Genomic DNA, 21,545 nt, shown 5'->3' with positions numbered 1-21,545 from the left:
CGAGCCTACGTTCAAAAACCATTTGACCAATTCCAATTCAAATTCGATTTTGTACAACCTTGGAGGGTTTTCTGTGAACATTATAAGGCCTGAGGCCCAAACCCAAGTAATATGTCCAGGAGATTTCCGCATGGCTTGGTTATTTTTTGGCCTTCCTCTATATAAATTTCGGAAAAATCATCATTTTCACGAGCTTACAGTTCAAAAACTGTTTGATCAATTTCAATTAAATCTCAATTTTGTACAACTTAATAAGAGGGCCTTCTTTGTACAGAAAAAGGCTTAAAGCCCTAACCCAAGTAATATGTCCAGGAGATTTGCGCATGGCTTGGTCATTTTTTTGTACCACGATTTGTTCATTCTGTATATAAATGATGGAAAAATAATCATTTTCACGAGCCTACCATTCAAAAACCGTTTGACTAATTCCAATGAAATTTGATTTTGTACAACTTAAGAGAGTCTTCTTTGTACAGTAAAAGGCTTAAACTAACCCAAGCTATATGTCCAGGAGATTTCCTCGTGGCTTTGTCATTTTTTGCACCGCGATTTGTTCATTCTGTATATAAATTTCGGAAAAATAATCATTTTCACGAGCCTACCGTTCAAAAAACCATTTGACCAATTCTAATGCAAATTCGATTTTGTACACCTTTGGTGGGTCTTCTATGAACATAAGGCCTGATGCCCAAACCCAAGTAATATGTCCAGGAGATTTCCGCGTGGCTTGGTTATTTTTTGGCACCGCCAATGAAAATTCGATTTTGTAATGTGTCCAGGAGTTTTCCGTATGGCTTGGTCTTTTTTTTTTGCACCGCGATTTGTTTTTTCTCTATAAGAATACGGAAAATCATATTCACGAGCCTACCGTTCTAAAACCATTTGACAAATTCCAATGCAAATTCGATTTTGTACAACTTTGGAGGGTCTTCTGTGAACATTATGAGGCCTGAGGCCCAAACCCAAGTAATATGTCCGGGAGATTTCCGTGTGGCTTGGTTATTTTTTGGCACCGCGATTTGTTCTTTCTCTATATAAATTTCGGAAAAATCATCATTTTCACGAGCCTACCGTTCAAAATCCATTTGACCAATTCCAATGAAAATTCGATTTTGTACAAATTAAGAGGGTCTTCTTTGTACAGAAAAAGCATTAAAGCCCTAACCCAAGTAATATGTCGTGGAGATTTCCGCGTGGCTTGGTCATTTTTGGCACGGCGATTTGTTTTTTCTCTATAATAAATATGGGAAAAAATCATTTTCAGGAGCCTACCGCTCAAAAACCATTTGATCAATTCCGTTGCATATTTGATTTTGTACAACTATGGCGGGTTTACATGCTTAAAGTTTTAAAGCCTTAACCCAAAGAACGTGTCAAGGAGATTTCTGCATGGTTTGGTCATTTTTGCACCGGCAATTTGTTCTTTCTCTATGTAAATTGCGGGAAAAACATCATGTTCACGAGCCTACCATTCAATATCCATTTGATCAATTCCGTTGCATATTTGATTTTGTACAACTATAGTATGGACGGTCTACTTTACATGTTTTAAGTTTTAAAGCCCTAACCCAAGTAATGTGTCCGTGACTTGGTCATTTTTTTGCACTGCGATTTGTTCATTCTGTATATAAATTTCGGAAAAATAATTATTTTCACGTGCCTACCGTTCAAAAACAATTTGACCAAATCCAATGCAAATTCGATTTTGTACAACTTTGGAGGGTCTTCTGTGAACATTATAAGGTAAGAGGCCCAAACCCAAGTTATATGTCCAAGGAGATTTCCGCGTGGCTTGGTTATTTTTTGGCAACGCAATTTGTTCTTTCTGTATATAAATTTCGGAAAAATCATCATTTTCACGAGCCTACCGTATAAAAACCGTTTGGCCAATTCCAATGAAAATTCGATTTTGTACAACTTAAGAGGGTCCTCTTTGTACAGAAAAAGGCTTAAAGCCCTAACCCAAGTAATATGTCCAGGAGATTTCCGCGTGGCTTGATCATTTTTTGCACCGCGATTTGTTCATTCTGAATATAAATTTCGGAAAAAATAATCATTTTCACGAGCCTGCCGTTCCAAAATCATTTGACCAATTCCAATGTAAATTCGATTTTGTACAACTTTGGAGGGTCTTCTGTGAACATTATAAGGCCTGAGGCCCAAACCCAAGTAATATGTCCGGGCCTGGCTTGGTTATTTTTTGGCACCGCGATTTGTTCTTTCTCTATGTGTTTGTATAATAATTATTGATAAAACTAATCCACATGTTGATTGAAGTTTCTGATTTTCATAAACTATATTTCTCATAATTATTGATTATAAAACAAACTTCACACAATTCTAAACGCTGTGTCAAGCAGAAGAGCACCATCTTTTACTAGGTCAAAGGCAAAAACTCTACAAATACCGCTAAATCCACAAGCAAACCTTCAAGTGAATTACTACACTTTGCCACATGCTGATCAACATTCCTGTAAAGTTCCATAACCCAGGACAGACTAACAACACCATTTCAAGATAAGTTCTTCTTTAGTAGACTGGCCTGGCTTCAATTTTTGAGACTATCTATTATCATTATTTTTGAAGATCAAGTTGAAAATTAAGTTAGCCAACAGTATAGAGCCTGGCCAGACTGCAAAATATGCAGGCTAAACTAGCTATATACTGGTGACAAAAGCTAACCATTTTTGGTTTCAGCCGAGTACAGTTGTTTTTAGTATCACAAGTGAACATTTAATTAGTACTTTTTTCATTTGAAGAATCAATGCCAGCAGTTTTCAAAAAGAGCACAAAAGGAATTAAAATTTATACTTTTTTTATCTTTTATAATGAGACATAAAAAATAAACAACATTCATCAGTATTTTGTAATAATTTCAACATATCTTTTATGCAATCATTCCAAACATTGATCAACTATAAAATAACTTTCTAACTAGGAAAATTATTTCTCTTTTCTTCTCTTCATGCGAGGTTCAGCACAAATACTGCCATCATTTTCAACAATAGGATTGCCATCAGACAGATCATCCTGTAAACTATGAACTAAAATCTCTGGATATTCCGAGTCTTTCATCAAATTTTCATTTTTAACACTTGCCATTTCACCTGTCTCTTTCGTATTTTCAGAAGAAGAATTTGCATTTAAAACACTTAGATCAGTCTGTATTTCCCCTGAATTAACATCATTTTCATCAGCAGGAGAGTTAAAATCTAACGCCACTGAAACTTGTGAAGGGTTATCGCCACTTGCCTGAAATGTCTGTAAATTAACTGTCTGACCTAACTGTGCACCTAAAGAACTTGCATTTAAAACAAGCATTTTTGGATGGACTGAGGTTTGAACAAGGGAATGTTTAAGTTGTGTAATTTGTTGACGTATGAGCTGTTTATGTTGTGTTTCCAGTTGGTTACAAAGATCTTGTATCATCGTGTCTTGTGGTACAGCAATGCCTTGTTGTAACTGCTGCATTTGCTCTAATAAACCTTGCTCTCTTAATTTATATGCTGCTATTTGCTCAGCCTGCTCCTCAATCTGAAACAAAATATGAAATAAAGAAAACAATTAAGATCATTTTTTTCTTCATAACTGAAAACAAGGGAATAAATCATGAAATAAAGACCTTCATTAAGTTTATATATATAGTATTTCACACACAACCACTTAGATAGTGACCCCCTTTTACACTTGAAAAAAAAGTTTGTGAAGTTCCAACTCATTCCTTTCAGCAGTTTTGGAGGTACCAACGGTCAAGATCTTTCAGGTCAAAAACACATTTGAATAAATTCTAAGTGTTCTTTTGTGCAAGAATTAATCAAATCAATAAGTAAATAACAAATTTATGACAATTTAAGCAAATACAATATTTTGACCATGCCATTCTTCGAAAAAAGTCAGCTAAAACACACAATATTTACTGATATTTCACAATTGTCTAATTCTAGTTATTGTAAAACGGAAATGTGTCCATAGGACACGGGTGCCCCCACACAACACTGTTTTGTCAATCTTATGACTTTAGGTCAAATATTTTTTGGGCTACATGTGCCACAAGTTGAAAACTAAAAATCTTTTACTAAGTCAAGGGCAAGAACTTTACAAATACTGAATAAATCCACAAGCAAACCCCAAGGTGCATAAGTACATGGCTGACCAACATTCTTGTAAACTTTCAGACCTACAGGTCAAATATTTTTTGAGTTAAGCATGAATAAGTTGAAAATTGCAAATTTATACTAAGTCAAGGGCAATTACTCTAACAAAACTGAAAAAAATCCACATGCAAAACCCCAGGTGCATAGCTTCACAGTGATGTTGATCATTATTCCTGTAAAGTTGGTTGATTCTAACTCAAGCACTCGAGGAACAAATAACACAACATAATGGAACAGTTTTCACTAAGTCAAGGGCAATAAATCTGGCAAAACAGAATAAATCCACAAGAGAAACACCAGGTGCACAACTTCACATGTCTAGCATTAATCCTGTAAAGTTTCATGACACTAGATCAAATACTTTTTGAGTTATGTGCAACACAAGTTGAAAATTGTTAATTTTTACGAAGTCAAGGGCAATAACTCTAAAATTACTAAACATATCCACATGAAAATACCCAGGTGCACAACTACACATGCTGATCAAACACTGCCTTCTTAGTCGGTTAAGAACAATAAACATACTTTTTTACTAAGTAGAGCTATATGAGCTGTTTGTTCAGCTTTCTCCTTCTCCAACTGTGCTATTTTCTCTCTCAGCTGTTGTACAGTATCTTCATTTGTGTCTTCTATATTATCTGACACAGTGAGATCAGGGTCAGAGTCCTTGATGAATAAATAAAATATAAACATTATAACATTTAAGATGTTTTCCATTGTAAGAGTGAAACAGCTTGCATGAAGAATACATTGAATCATTATTAAAATTTGTTAGCTCTGTCATAATCATGAAGAAAAGATTACTTTTATAGTTAAAATGCAAGAAAATATTGTGCGAAACTTTCAAAGCAATGCCCATGGGTTGTCAAGTAATTGGTTGGAAACCATTTTAATACAATATAAAAAGTGACCTTGACATTTGACACCTTTACCCCCAAATCAATATAGGATCATCTTCTGTCATGACAAATCTCCATACCAAGGTTAAAGTTCCTAGGCCCAGGCGTCTAGAGACCAACCGACTGACATGTGCATAGAAATTTACGACCCCACCTCCCCAATTTCTTCCAAGGGAGGCCTTATAGTATTATTACCTGTGTTGTGCACAACTCTTGCATTGTTGAGATATTTCCCTGTCCATCATCCTGTATTATCATGATAGTTTGGGTCTCAGCAACACCGACAGTCTCTACAGCTCCCACCCCTGGCATTGTAACCATTCCCTCTAAACCTCTAGGCAAAATAGACATACCACTAGTCTGAGCTGGAATAGTCACAAACAAATCTTAAAATCACTTCCTTGTTTCCTTCTTCACTGTCTTTATTCAGCATGCTAAAAATATTTTCTTATTTAACACTAAAGAACAAATTGTTTAGTTTTACAACAATATTAAAATGTAACAATGCATCTGTAAGTCGAACACGATAACAATTACATTAAGTGGAAAATTACTGATTGCAAAAATAATGATTGGGTGGCAAATTACATTTAATGTAGAAGTATTGATAAAGTGGCAAATTATAATTAATGTAGAAATAATGATGAAATTGCATATTATTAAATGTACAAGAGGGCCATGATGGCCCTGAAGTCGCTCACCTGTATATAGGCCCCCAGAGCGGGGCCAGTTTAAACCCCAGGGCTTTTATTTGAACAAACTTGGTAGACACCCATTAGAAGATATTTCACGCTAAACATCTAAGGTCTAGCTCGTTGAGCTTTTAAAAAAAAGATTTTTTAAGTTTTAACTACACATATAGTTAAAAGCAATGACACCCCTAGGGAGGGGCCAGTTTTGACCCCAGGGCTTTTATTTGAACAAACTTTGGAGACACTCACTAGAAGATGTTTCGTGCTTGATATCTAAACTCTAGCTATTCGTTTTTTTTTTAAAGAAGATTTTTAAGTTTTTGCTTTACACATAAAAGGAAAATCAATGTCCCCCGGGGCGTGGCCAATTTTGACCCTAGGGCTTTCTTTGAACAAACTTTGAAGACACTAACTGGAAGATGTTTCATGCTAAATATCTTAACTCTAGCTATTTGGGTTTTTTCAAACAAGATTTTATAAGTTTTTGCTTTACACATAAATAAAATCAATGACCCCCGGGGCAGGGCCAATTTTGACCCAAGGGCTTTTATTTGAAAAAACTTTGTAGACACTCACTAGAAGATGTTTCATGCTTAGTATCTAAACTCTATTTGGCTTTTTCAAAGAATTTTTAATTTTAAAGTTTTTACTATATGCATATAGGGAAAATCAATGAACCCCGGGGCAGGGCCAATTTTGACCCTAGGGCTTTTATTTGAACAAACTTGGTAGACACCCATTAGAACATGTTTCATGCTAAATATCTTAGCTCTAGCTCTTTGGGTTCTTTAAAAGAAGATTTTTAAGTTTTTACTATATGCATATAGGGAAAATCAATGACCCCCTTGGGCAGGGCCAATTTTGACCCCAGGGCTTTTATTTGAACAAACTTGATAGACACTCATTAGAAGATGTTTCATGCTAAATATCTTAGCTCTAGCTCTTTGGGTTCTTTAAAAGAAGATTTTATAAGTTTTTGCTCTATGCATATAGGGAAAACCAATGACCCCTTGGGGTGGGGCCAATTTTGACCCCAGGGCTTTTATTTGAACAAACTTGGTAGACACCCATTATGTTTCATGCTAAATATCTTAGCTCTAGCTCTTTGGGTTCTTTAAAAGAAAATTTTTAAGTTTTTACTAAATGCATATAGGGAAAATCAATGACCCCCAGGGCGGGGCCAATTTTGACCCCAGGGCTTTTATTTGAACAAACTTGATAGACACTCACTAGAAGATGTTTCATGCCAAATATCTAAGCTCTACCTCTTTGGGTTTTTTAAAAGAAGATATTTTAAGTTTTTTCTTTCGGTTGCCATGGCAACCAGAGTTCTGCATGGAATTAAATTCTTTGAACAATTTTTAAAGGTGACCACCAAAGGAACATTCCTGTGAAGTTTGGATGAAATTGGCTCAGCGGTTTATGAGGAGATGTTATTTAAAGAAAAAGTTTACGGACGGACGACGGAAGGACGGACGACAAGCGATCACAAAAGCTCACCCTGTCACTTTGCGACAGGTGAGCTAAAAAATATAAACATTTTTTGTAGAGTATATACTTGGGATGGCCTCTGTAAGACTAGCATGTACAGAGAAACTGTCTGTAGGAATACAAGAAGCTGCCTCTTCTGTTTCAAATGCTTGTGTCACTGGTTGGTTTATATCCTGTAGTCAATAAAACACGTTCTCATAAATCCATTTGTTTTAAATCTTTTTTATTGGAAAAAATTATTCACTGAGTGATAATCGTTTCCAGGATGATAGATAGAATTAACAGCATGTGAAGTCACATAAGGCTATATAGTAAAAAATTTACATGAGGTTTAATACAAATGTATATAATATTCTTCTTTGTATACTCTTGACATTTGGAAGGGTGCTGGCCCTGGACATAAATTACATTTTCAGAATATTTACTGGTACATGAACAAAGACATAGTATGTTTTACCTGTGCAATTTGAATCTGAAATGTTGTTTGTGGATTTCTAAAATGTGTCTTATAATGTTTGATAGCCTCATCTCTCCTGTTAAATCCATTCCGGCATTTGTAACAATGCCAGTGAGCTCCCTTGAATTTTTTCTCTCCCTTGATAACACCAACAATGTCACATCTATCACAACAGCGTAAAACTTTTAACCCTGTACAATTTATACAAATAACATTTGACATTCCTTATTTACATATAATTTATACAAATAACATTTGACATTCCTTATTTATATATAATTTATACAAATAACATTTGACATTCCTTATTTACATATAATTTATACAAATAACATTAGACATTCCTTATTTACATATTTCAAAATTTATAAAGTAAAAGAGGTCCATACATTCAAGAAATCAACAAAAGAATTTCATTTAAGTTGTAATGCATAAAAAAGATGTACAAAAATTTGAAAAACCAGCGAATGATGATGGCTCTGGATCACTCACTATTGATTCAGGCAAGGAAAGGGTAGTCAGTAATGAAGTCAAATTAGTTTTTTTCATTTTTTTTCATTTTATTTATCTAGGCTGCATACTTTAAAGCTGCATGCCTCCAGATGAGCCGAAATATCTCAAGAAAATTAAATTTGAGAAAAATGTGCTAAAATTTTAAGAAAAGTAAAATGTTTAAAGATTCAAGTAATGATTTACATGTTATAAGCGATTAAGGGCTGATTTTGCAGTATTTATCACCATATTTCTACTGCGTTACTAACGCAGTCAGGGCTAATTTTGCTTATTTTGGCCACTTTGTCCACTTCACAATATTTTACTTTTAAATACATTTTTTTTTAATTATTGAAAATTAGCGTGAATCTGGAGGCATGCTGCTTTAAAAAACAAGAGGGCCAAGATGGCCATAGATCGCTCACCTGACCCATAAAACTCATCTGAGCAATTACCTAGACAAGCATCCTGACCAAGTTTCATGACAGGTGAGTCAAAAATGTGACCACGAGAGTGTTAACAAGGATTTTACATATTTGAGCAGTGTGACCTAGTTTTTGACCCCAGGTGACCCATATTCAAACTTGGCCTAGAAATCATCAAAACAAACTTTAAGACCAATTTCCAGGATAGTTGGATCAAAACAGTAGCCACAAGAGTGTTAACAAGATTTTTCTTTTGTTAGCTCCTGTGACCTAGTTTTTCATTAGAGATAACCCATGTTCGAACTCATCCGAGCAATTACCTAGACACAAGGGGGCATAATTTATATACTAGTAGCTTTTGTACAAGTCTACATGACAGTGCTACAAGCCAAATATCTAAGCTGTGAGCATTGCAGTTTCATAAAAGAAAACTTATTTTGATTTTACTTATAAGCCTATATAAACTAAAACACCCTAATTTTTATAACTTTAGTAGAGGACCACAAGGTGATACTACATGCCAAGAATGAAAGCTCTGGGCATTTTAGTTTCTAAGGAGGAGATATTTAAGGAAGTTAGCTCCAGTGACCTAATTACACATCAGACTGGAACCATTTAAACTTTTGTAGAGAAGCACCTTAAGATCAATCCTGTAAAGTTTGGTGAAAATCAATCAAGTGATTTAGGAGATGTTGTTTCAAGAAATAGTGGACAATGATGGTCAAGGGATTAGGGATTAAACGATGATTGAGTATAATTGAAAATTGATCGTTTAAAGGACCGATCGGCGATGATCGATAACAAGGTTTAATAATCGATCATCGGTAATTTATTTTTTTGCTGTTACTTAAGTGACTCACTGTATTATAACAACACTCTAAATTAAAGCCAGTTTTGGTTGAAACAATAATTTGCATTCAATTGAATATGAAAGCATACTGGTGACCATGGTGTTAATAGTTGACAGTGAGGGATAAACTATGCTCAAATTTGACATTAGAAAATATTTAGAATTGCTACACAGTCTATTTGTAAATATAAAATAAACATGTTTTGACTTCACACAAAGAAGATATGTTATGTATAAAATTATTTTACACACTAAAGGTAGTTACAATATCAATATATAGTGTCATTAAAAAAAACCTGACAGTTTTGAAAGAACCAACTTAACTTGGTCCCATGCATAGTTTATTCATTCCTTTATTGAAATTGAGACAGAATAATTTTATAGATTTTAATGAATTTATTTGATTAAAATATTTTACTCAAGGATGAGCATAGTATATCTGTAAACTAGTTTATTTCAGTTGATAAAGTTGTAGTAACACAAAATATAGAATATTAATGGAATTCTAATAAATAGTAAAGCATGATATGTACATTGTACATATTAACTTTGTTATTGTAAATATTTCGATTATATAATCGATGATTGATCGAAAAGGGTTGTTCGATTATTATCGATGATCCATTATGATTTTTGTCCGATTAGGAAACCCTACAAGGGATACACTGTCATCATAAAAGCTCACCTCTGACCATTTTGTGCTCAGGTGTGGTTCAAAGTATAAAATTGCTATCACAATTTTCCACAAGTTTGACATGTGAAACGAATTACAGCCTTTCTTATCCTACAGAATGATACAGCATGCTATAAATTATATTAACCTGCAAACTCTATGCCTTTGTCAACATGTTTCACTCTATAGTGAGCCTTTAAGATTACAGGATCTACATATGATTCTGTTTTCACACAGAAAGGACAGTGCATGTGGGGAGACTTGTCAGCACAAAGCGGGTCAAAACACTGGACAGGGATGTAGTTTGTCTCTGTTCCTTTGATCCTCACACTTGGATGTGTCTGAAAACAAGACATGTTCATGTTAAGGTTGTATAATTAATGTACTCAACTGATCCATTAATCAGAGTTCATAATTCAATATTTATTGTATATTTAAACATCATGAACTTTATCAACATGATAATTATACAAATAGTGATTGTATTTCAGCTGAGGATGACTAATGAATGTTACTGTAAATTTTGCAAATATGTAATTTAGATACAAACTATGTTTTAAATAACACAAATTAGCAGGCCAGTGTTAATACATACATATTTAAACGGTATTTTTTTCATATACATATGTAAAAATTGTTTGAAAACCAGTTTTATCCGGCAGCACGAAATATCCAAATATACCCAAATACACCCAAATATAGAAATATCTATTTTTGTTTGTATAAAATATAGATTAGAATGAGAAATAAACAAGCAATTATCATAGTATTGCAAGCAATCCATAAGTCCCCTACTGGTTAGAACCCCAGCAACTTTCTGATGGGCCATTGGCCATTCAATTTAACCAGTGAATGAATGACATGAATGAACTTAAATCTTTTGAGTTCTATGTTTGTCTATATCACAGTAATGTGTTAAGTTTCCCTGCCTAGTAAGGAAATTATGTTTATACAACCTTGTCATATTATTACGATGTGGGATTTTAAAGTAAATCCTATATGGAATGAAGAAGTTGGAGTGAAAAATACCAATTTCTCGAAAAAAATCTAAGTTCAAGGGGGACATAATTCTGGAAATAGTCTTGCTAGAGTATTTAACCTTCTCAAAAATGTTGAGTGATAATAAGAAACATATATATGAAGTTTGAAGTAGATACATTAGGAAATAAAGAAGTTATTTAAAAAAGACAACATTTTTTTCATAAAAATTCTAAGTTCAAGGGAGGTAATACTGATAATTTTTGAGCTAGAGTTGTAAACCTTGTCACATATGATGTGGTTGATGACCAGAAACTTATATTTTAAGTTCGAAGTAAACACCTTAAAAAATAAAGAACTTATAGTGAAAAAGCTGAAAAATTTAAATCAGAAATCTTAAAATTCAGGCTATTTGTTGCCATAGCAACCAGAATTTTCAACATAGGAAGAAAAAAAAAGACGTGCATAATCTCCATACTGCCATCTATCCATATATCAAGTTTCATAAAAATATTTTCAGTACTTTTTGCGTTATCGCGGGATCCAGTTTATGTGTTCAATCTGCCATATTTTCAGGCTATTTGTTGCCATAGCAACCAGAATTTTCAACATAGGAAGAAAAGATGTGCATAATCTCCATACTGCCATCTATCCATATATCAAGTTTCATTAAAATATTTTCAGTACTTTTTGCGATATCGCGGGATCCAGTTTTGTGGACGGACGGACGGACGGAGGGTAAACCTAAAGTCCCCTCCGGTTAAACCGGTAGGGGACTAATAAATATTTATAAAATAATATGACTTAGCCTGCTATAACTTTCATTCATTCCGTTGAAATGGGCAGTTAAGATGTTGTAAGAAAATAAAGTTGTGACATTTGCTACTATAGGTTCTCTATGAATATAATCAAGATATGATATTTGTTGTATACACTTACATTTTTAAGGTGTAATTTTGTTGAAATTTCATATCATATACAAGTGTCCATGTTATTTTTTTTTTAAATTAATAGCTTTAATAGAGTCAGGGCTTGAGCTAGGTCAAAATTTTAGGGAGAAGTGACTTCTCCCTCCAGCTGATTTAGGGAGAAGTGAGGAGACTTTAGGGAGAAGTTGGGAGACATATTAGGCGTCATCTGGAGAATTATAAGCTAGGAAACTTTACAAACCAGAAAAGAAATAAACACCTCACAAATAAAACAATTCTACTATAAATCTACTTTTTATAAATGTATACCAATAGCAAACACAATATTTACATATACTGTATACATGTAGAAATAGTGAGTAAGTTTAGTTGAATATTCAGGGCAGATAGAGCAGTGCCACTTGCCATATTGTCAATGAGTCAGACTGGACATCGACTATAATTTTCATTTAGCAATTTGCCCACAAGCCAGAATGTTAATGAAATTTAATTTTGTATAATCAGCGTGTTTACTTTACAGAGTTCAATGTATTAAAAAAATATTAGATACAAAACTTCACATATTTTCTACAGATTAGTGCTCCGAAAGTTTTTAACAATAGAGTTTTCGAACATAACCACACCTTTTAAATTGTTTATCTTTACCCGCCAAAACACCGCAACAATTATCAACAATTATCATTTATGTATATGCAGGTGTCTTTAATCATGCAATCGGCGAAAAATTGATTTGAATCTGTCGCCATTTTGTGTAATTGTCAACAAACAGCCGCTGTATGTTAATATGTCACCGATTGGTCAATGCAAACTGCCGTAGATACAACGAGCATTCTGATTCATAAATCGCATGAATACATAATTAGAAAGATATACATAGTGAACTCTTCCCTTGCAGCGTGTATTAGATTTTGTTGATGTTGACATGCGTTCTTAACTACGGATTAACGGTAATTGGATGTAATTGAGAGGTAAACAAATTTTTAACAGACCTAGCGTCGTAAATAGGTATGACAGATCATTAAAATATCGGGCTACTTCAAAATCGCTTTGAGTACATCTACTGTATTTTGGTTCAAAACACAATAATAGGAAAATGTATACATGTTTGTATTTGGGTATGTTTGATTATATCTTAGTGAAAGTGTATATTGTATTCATGATTAAAACAGCACTTGTTTAGTATAAAACAGCACTTTTTTAATATAGTTGAACCCCATTGTATCGTGCTATTCATTGTATCGATCTATTTACAAATCTTTCGATTTTTTTGCAAAATGCACTAACAACTGATTGTTTACATTTCAACAGTGTCACGAAAATCTTTCGCATTTGTTTTGTGCAGTAACAATGATCAAAGACATTGTTTCCAGTACCGTCAGACTTTGTAGATAATAAAAAGACTTATAACAAGCAAATTCGTTGAATTTATATCCCCCGCCGAGTACTGGTTATTACTAACACAACAACTGAAGACATAAGGCTTTATTTATATATTTATCATGGCATAAACAGTAATATTCTTTGAACTTGATAAATATTCAGGGCAATAACAGAGCCATAACTCTGTGTTAAATAGTAATATCTGGAAATGCCAGATGTATGCATACTGCATAACTAATCAAGGGCCATAAATCTGAGTTATATGTGTCTGACCGGAACAAGGCGACTATATGCACATCTCCTCTTCGTATCCCATAAAGTTTCATTGAATTCCAGCCAGTAGTTACAGAGAAGTAGCACAGAAACGATTATTGCTCTGGTTGTATACTGCATAAGTTATCAAGGGCCATAACTCAAAGTTAAAATGTCTGACCCGAACAAGGCAACGATATGCGCATCTCCTCTTGGTATTGAAGGTTCCCATAAAGTTTTGTTGAATTCCAGCCAGTAGTTGCAGAGTAGTAGGGCGGAAATTATTTTTGCTCTATATGCATACTGCATAATTAATCAAGGGCCATAACTCTGAGTTAAAGTGTCTGACCCTAACAAGGCGAGAATATGCGCATCTCCTCTTGGTATTAAAGGTTCCCATAAAGTTTCGTTGAATTCCAGCCAGTAGTTGCAGAGAAGTAGCGCGGAAACGATTTTTACTCTATATGCATACTGCATAACTAATCAAGGGCCATAACTCTGAGTTAAAGTGTCTGACCGGAACAAGGCGACGATATGCGCATCTCCCCTTGGTATTGAAGGTTCCCATAAAGTTTCATTGAATTCCAGCCAGTAGTTGCAGAGAAGTAGCGCGGAAACGATTTTTACTCTATATGCATACTGCATAACTAATCAAGGGCCATAACTCTGAGTTAAAGTGTCGGACCGGAACAATGCTGACATTTTAAAACAGACATGTTTGATTCTAATTGACTGAAAAATCTAGCATAAAGATGGGTCAGGCTTCCCAATCTTTGACTAACTGAGCGATTCTCACAATGCATTGATATCATGGCGTGACCTAATTCTTCAATCTGTTTGACATGTCTGTAAATATCCTTTTATTCCAAAGCTAAAAACTATATATCAGTGATGTTTGCCATGTAAACATTATGACAAAAGAATCAAAATAAATAATACAAAATAAAGATTCAGGGAGATTTAAATTTTTTTAATTGTGATTAATGGGTAAATAGATCGATACTACGGGGTTCCAGGCTATAACTGGGCAATATTTGGGTATATTTATGCAATATTTGGGTATATTTGGGTTTTTCGTGCTGCCCGTTTTATCGTTGTAACAGATGTGGCATTTGTGTTTAAATATTAAAATAGTTTTGATTGAGTGTTTACAGGCCACAGGGGCTATCAATTTGGGGGAGGGGGCAGAATCTGACGCCCAAGCGTCTGTGGTATTATGTGCTATGTAAAATGCATTTGCATTATGGAAAACAAATTATTATTTACAAATAGTATATTATTATTAGTAGAGTTGGCCCAAGACGAATTAGTATTGGGCCGAAATGACTGGGGTGGGGCGAAAGGGGGCCGAGTAAGTTAGTTTCAGGGCCGAGTTGACTCGGATTGGATGTTTCTACTCGTTTATGCTTCATATATTCAGCTACACTTACCGCAAAAGTATTGTTCATATTTATAGTATCTAGTAGTTACTCTGATATCAAAAGCAAAACATTTATGGTCTTCGCTCAGTTTAAAAGATTACTTATTTGTGAAAACGTCATCGGTTTCGTCAAAATTGTCGAAATATGCGCAGGTCAAGGTCGCTTGAATACTGTGTAAATTCCGTCCTCCCTCTATACACGGTCAAACGGTATACATAGTTTTAAATAGCACAGACACAATGTCATGGTAAATTAATATAGGAATGTGAGAAATTACTTAAGATTCGGGATAAAAATATTTTCTAAATTGAATAAACTTTGATAGAAATGCAAGGAAGACATATTGATTCTGGTTGTTGAGTCCTAAATTTAGCTCAGCAGGAATTTTTTGTGCAGTCTCTTCCTAAGAGATCTATCCACTTATGAAGTATCAGGTTGATATGATGATATCTTGTATACTTTCCGAGTCTTGCCTGATAAAAATATTAATGAAACAAGATTGCATTTGAGAAAAATGCTATGCCACCGCATTAATACCTAAGCTCTAGGCCTTTTGGGCATTTACAAGAAGGTATTTTAAGTTTTTGAAGCCTTGTACCTTGTACCTACAGACAATAAGATTTTTTTATTTTTTACTATATGTATATATTGAAAATCATTATCAATGACCCCCGGGGCGGGGGCAATTTTGACCCCAGGGCTATAATTTGAACAATCTTGCTAGAGGTTCACTACACAATGTTTCATGCAAAATATCTAACCTCTAGCATTTGTCAATTGCTAGAAGAAATTTTTTTAAAGTTTTTACTATATACATATAACGAAAACCAATGACCCCCGGGGCGGGGCCGATTTTGACCCCAGGGCTATAATTTGAACAATCTGGGTAGAGGTCTACAACACAATGCCTTATGCTCTAGGCCTTTTGGTTCTTTACAAGTAGGTATTTAAAGTTTTTACTATATGTACATATAGTGAAAATCAATGACCCCCGGGGCGGGGCCGATTTTGACCCTAGGGCTATAATTTGAACAATCTTGGTAGAGGTCTACCAGGCAATGCCTTATGCAAAATATCTAAGCTCTAGGCTATTTGGGTCTTTACAATAAGGTATTTTTAAGTTTTTACTATATGTACATATAGTGAAAATCAATGACCCCGGGGCAGGGCCGATTTTGACCCCAGGGCTATAAATTTGAACAATCTTGGTAGAGGTCTACCAGACAATGCCTTATGCAAAATATCTAAGCTCTAGGCCTTTTGGGTCTTTACAAGAAGATTTTTTAAATTTATTCTTATAATTCCTTTTGGTTGCCATGGCAACCAGATTTCTGCATGGAATGAAATTCTTTGAACAACTTTGGAAAGCCCTTCACCCAAGGATCAATCCTGCCAAGTTTGGTTGAAATTGGACTATTGGTTTTTCACAAGAAGATTTTTTACGTTCACTATATAATCTATATAACAATGACCCGGGGCGGGGCCTATTTTGACCCCCAGGGCTATAATTTGAACAATGTTGGTAGAGGTCTACCAGACAATGCCTTATGCAAAATATCTAAGCTCTAGGCTATTTGGGTCTTTACAATAAGGTATTTTAAGTTTTTACTATATGTACATATAGTGAAAATCAATGACCCCGGGGCGGGGCCGATTTTGACCCAGGGCTATAATTTGAACAATCTTGGTAGAGGTCTACCAGACAATGCCTTATGCAAAATATCTAAGCTCTAGGCCTTTTGGGTCTTTACAAGAAGATTTTTTAAATTTGTTCTTATAATTCCTTTTGGTTGCCATGGCAACCAGATTTCTGCATGGAATGAAATTCTTTGAACAACTTTGGAAGCCCTTCACCCAAGGATCAATCCTGCCAAGTTTGGTTGAAATTGGACTACTGGTTTTTCACAAGAAGATTTTTTAAGTTCACTATATAATCTATATAACACACACACACACAAACAAACACACACACAGGTGAATCGCTATATGCCACCGCATCGCAGATGCTGCGGTGGCATAAAAAAACCCCAAAGGGAAATATCTACACAAGAGGGCAAATGATGGGCTTAATCACTCACCTGAATATATTAGTACACATGAACAAGATCTATAGAGGACCTGTATAATTTCATCAAAATCTACATTGAAGGGTTTTTCTATTTTAAGCTTTGGCAGCCACTTTGAAGGGCATCCAAGGATCTTTCCTGTAATGTTTCATCAATATCCACCGAACAGTTATAAAGGAGATGCCTTTTAATGTTTTTTTTTCTTCTTTTTTCTTTTAGCTTGGGCTGCTATCTTGGAACAAAATCTGTGACTAAATGACAAAGATATGGACTGGACATGATCATCAAAGCACTAACATAAAAAAAAAATTGACTTTCAAGTATGAACTTGACCCTTGGGTGGCTGAGGATTGAAAATATATTAACATCTTTGATTATATGTTTGGGGCAACTTTTTTTAGGTCTCCACACAGCATAAATAACAATGTGACAACAAAATAAAGAAAAACAGAATAATAAGCAGCATAGGTTTTTTATTTCAAAGTCCATCCAAGAATAACAAAGCTATGCACAAAAGAAGACCATCTATACATGATGTACAAGTGTGACCTTCACTGTTGAACTGGAGACTTGATTCGTAACGCGCAACACAAAATCATCATGTCTAAGACATCCATGCCAAGTTATTTTAAAATTCATCTTGAAATGACATAATTCTTGACCAGACACAACCATCCATGTACTTTAAAAAAAATGAATATGATTTTTGACTTTTGAGCTTAAGACCTGATTATTGATAGCAATATTATGTGAAACAAACTAATGCCAAATTAAACTAGAAATGTGTCCATAGGACACAGATGCCCCCACACGCCACTGTTCTGTCAATCTTATGACTCTATGTCAAATATTTTTTGCACTACATGTGCCACAAGTTGAAAACTAAAAATCAACAAAGGGCCATAATTCTGTTAAATTTGGTCGCAGCAAAAACTCCTTCCTTTACTACCATCTACACATTAAGGTTGTTAATCCCTGGAAGTTTAAGCAAAATCTGCCATCCGGTTTAAGAGAAGTTGCGTTCACAAAATTTGTACATAGTATATAATGAAAAAATCAACAAAGGGCCATAATTCTGTTAAATTTGGTTGCAGCAAAAATTCCTTCCTTAACTGCCATCTACACATTAAGGTTGCTCATCCCTGGAAGTTTAAGCAAAATCTGCCATCCGGTTTAAGAGAAGTTGCATTCACAAAATTTCTACATAGTATATAGTGAAAAAATCAACAATGGGCCATAATTCTGTAAAATTTGGTCGCAGCAAAATTCCTTCCTTTACTACCATCTACACATTAAGGTTGTTAATCCCTGTAAGTTTAAGCAAAATCTGCCATCCGGTTTAAGAGGAGTTGCGTTCACAAAATTTCTACATAGTATATAGTGAAAAAATCAACAAAGGGCCATAATTCTGTTAAATTTGGTTGCAGCAAAAATTCCTTCCTTTACTACCATCTACACATTAAGGTTGTTCATCCCTGTAAGTTTAAGCAAAATCTGCCATTCGGTTTAAGAGAAGTTGCGTTCACAAAATTTCTACATAGTATATAGTGAAAAAATCAACAAAGGGCCATAATTCTGTTAAATTTGGTCGCAGCAAAAATTCCTTCCTGTACTACCATCTACACATTAAGGTTGTTCATCCCTGTAAGTTTAAGCAAAATCTGCCATCCGGTTTAAGAGAAGTTGTGTTCACAAAATTTCTACATAGTATCTAGTGAAAAAATCAACAAAGGGCCATAATTCTGTTAAATTTGGTCGCAGCGAAAATTCCTTCCTTTACTACCATCTACACATTAAGGTTGTTCATCCCTGTAAGTTTAAGCAAAATCTGCCATCTGGTTTAAGAGGAGTTGCGTTCACAAGATTTCGGGACGTACGGACTGACGGACGGACTGACGGACGGACTGATGGACGGACAAGTGCAACGCTATATGCTCCCACATTGTGGGGGCATAAAAATCCATCTTGGAATGGGAAACATAAGTGCACTTTTGTGAATAAATTCATATCATGACTTTGGAGTACAAGCCTGGCTATGACTTTTTAGTTAGGGACCTGATTCATACGCCTTATGTGCCATTATGTCCAACATATTTATGCACAGTTATTTTTAAATACATCTGGGAATGACAAAATCGTTGATCGTACACAAACATCGGTTCATTTTTATAAAAATTTATATAACTTTGGACCTATAAGTGTGACCTTGACTTTTGAGCTGGAGGTCTGATTCTTGTGAGCGACATGTCATCATAATATTCAACACATACATGCACAGAAATTCTTAAATCCATCCAAAAATGACAGGACATCAAGGCCTGTGCACTGTAATAAAAAAATTTTCATTACATTGGATCTGTAAGTGTGATCTTGACCTTTGAGCTAGTGACGTGATTCATACACCTGACATGTCGTCATTATGTCCAACACATTTATGCACAGTAATTCTTAAATCCATCCAGAAATGACAGAATTGTTGACAGGATACCAACACCAGAACACTTTCATAAAAAATTCATACCATGACTTTGGACCTTCAAGTGTTGCCTTGACCTTTAACCTAGGGTCATGATTCTTGACACATCAAGTCAAATATTTATGCTAAGTCTTGTTTTGTTCTAGTATGAATCAAATCCATCCATAAATAACAAATTATGGCAAATTTTAGCAAAGGTCAAGTTAAGCTTGACCTACTCAAAGGTATAGTTAAAAGCATTATTATTTTTAAGTATGAATACAATGCATTCATTTATTACAAAGTTATACCCAATTTCAGCAAGTTCCTTATGCACAAGAAGACATCATGGCAATTATTCCTGTCAAGTTTTATTCAAGGTTTGAAAGTAGTGTACACAGATGGCCAGATGACCAGAGGGTAAAATTAAGTAGTGTAAAATTATTGTTCTTTGACACTGCACTTCCTTTCACAAGTATCTGTCCCTGTGTGAAGTTTTATTTATATTCTTCCAATATTTTTCAAGTTTTTCTCCAGACAAGCATGATAAAGAATTATAAAAGAAGATAATTAAAAAAAACTAAGTTATCTAGAGTCATGGTTCTTTGACACTGCACTTCCTCTCACTGGACTCCATGAATGTATGAAGTATTCCTTCCATACATTTTAAGTTATTCACAATGTCAATTATTTCACACAGAGATAATCAAAAAATAGCAAAATAGAGTAATAGTTCTTTGACATTGTACTTTCTCTGTCTAGTCTTTACAACTGTAAGAAGTTTCAAAAAGACAGCATTGATAATTTAGAACTTATAGTCAGGTAGTATTAAGGCAGATAATTTAAAAACTAAACAATGTAGAGTTATGGTTCTTTGAAAATGCACTTTCTCATTTTAGTCTCTACAACTGTGTATAGTTTCAATGCCATAACATTGATAGTTAAACTTTGGAAAAGCATTGTCTGTCTGTCTGTCTATCCATCCATCTTGTTCAGAGCATAACTTGGAAAGTATGAAGAAATTTTATTTAAACTTCACAAAATGATAGAGGCAAGTGGCAGGAAGTGTAGTATCCAAGAATCATAACTTTACCTTATTAAATTTTTCCAATTTATGGGGAGCATAACAAAAGCTCATCTTTGAGCACTCTACATTCAGGTGAGCTAAAACTGATCCATTATACATTCATAAAAAATTGTATTGAAGTTTACTAAGCAATTTTCACTTTTACTAGCCAAATAGCTTTTTCTCCCAAAGAAACAATAATGTTGGTAGTTAAAATGATACATACATGAGCTAGGTCTTCAAAGATTTGTTGATCTTCTTTCCTCTCTTTCTTCATTGCCCGAAACATATGGTTTGATATGCACTTGTTTGTAGGATAAAACCGCCTGTTACTAGGGAGTGGAAGAGGACTACAAATATTCCTAACATAACCTTTAAGAATACTTCTCATCTCATTGAGACTGTTCACTCCACTATTACACAGCTCTACAATTTTTCTTGCTAGTCGCGGGTCAATTGGCTCCGGTACTATCTGACATAAATGAATCATATACAATGTCATGAATAGAAAAAAACATATATTTCAATTCTTAAACATTAATTCTATAAACTAAAAAAACCTATATATTGCACAAGAGGACCATGATGATCTCTCACTTGGATGGAGATTGTATGTATTTGTGGATAAAAAAGGGTGGGGGAAGTAAGGGAAGTAAGTCATGATCTCCTCCCCCCGGCTATTCTGTTTTAGAATATGCATAAAATTATAAAATATAAAATTACATTAAGGTTTGGATATAAACAATTTTTGTAGTGAAAATGATGCCTAACATGAGAGCCGCAGAGGAGACAGCACGCTTGACTAATTAAATACTGGACACAGTAAAGGAAGACAAAACTATGAGAAAAAAAAATGATATAAACA

The 21,545-nt window shown here is 34.5% G+C and overlaps 1 protein-coding gene across 1 annotated transcript in view; it reads right to left on the bottom strand.

The window, feature by feature from the left end:
* Positions 1-2,856: 2,856 nt before the first annotated feature.
* LOC132714058 (uncharacterized) overlaps positions 2,857-21,545 on the bottom strand; it is a 36,384-nt gene continuing 17,695 nt past the window's right edge. The window contains exons 5-11 of the mRNA XM_060696790.1: positions 20,907-21,152; positions 10,282-10,474; positions 7,694-7,884; positions 7,304-7,409; positions 5,249-5,418; positions 4,680-4,820; positions 2,857-3,534 (exon numbers count right to left, since the gene is read on the bottom strand). Of these exons, the coding sequence (XP_060552773.1) occupies positions 2,944-3,534; positions 4,680-4,820; positions 5,249-5,418; positions 7,304-7,409; positions 7,694-7,884; positions 10,282-10,474; positions 20,907-21,152 (1,638 nt within the window). The 3' untranslated portion in view covers positions 2,857-2,943. The remainder of the gene's footprint in view (positions 3,535-4,679; positions 4,821-5,248; positions 5,419-7,303; positions 7,410-7,693; positions 7,885-10,281; positions 10,475-20,906; positions 21,153-21,545) is intronic.

This window comes from Ruditapes philippinarum, unplaced genomic scaffold, assembly GCF_026571515.1.
Source record: "Ruditapes philippinarum isolate M1 unplaced genomic scaffold, ASM2657151v2 ctg3202_1_1_1_1, whole genome shotgun sequence".
In the NCBI taxonomy this organism is placed as follows: domain Eukaryota; kingdom Metazoa; phylum Mollusca; class Bivalvia; order Venerida; family Veneridae; genus Ruditapes; species Ruditapes philippinarum.
This window is presented reverse-complemented; position numbering and strand designations above follow the sequence as displayed.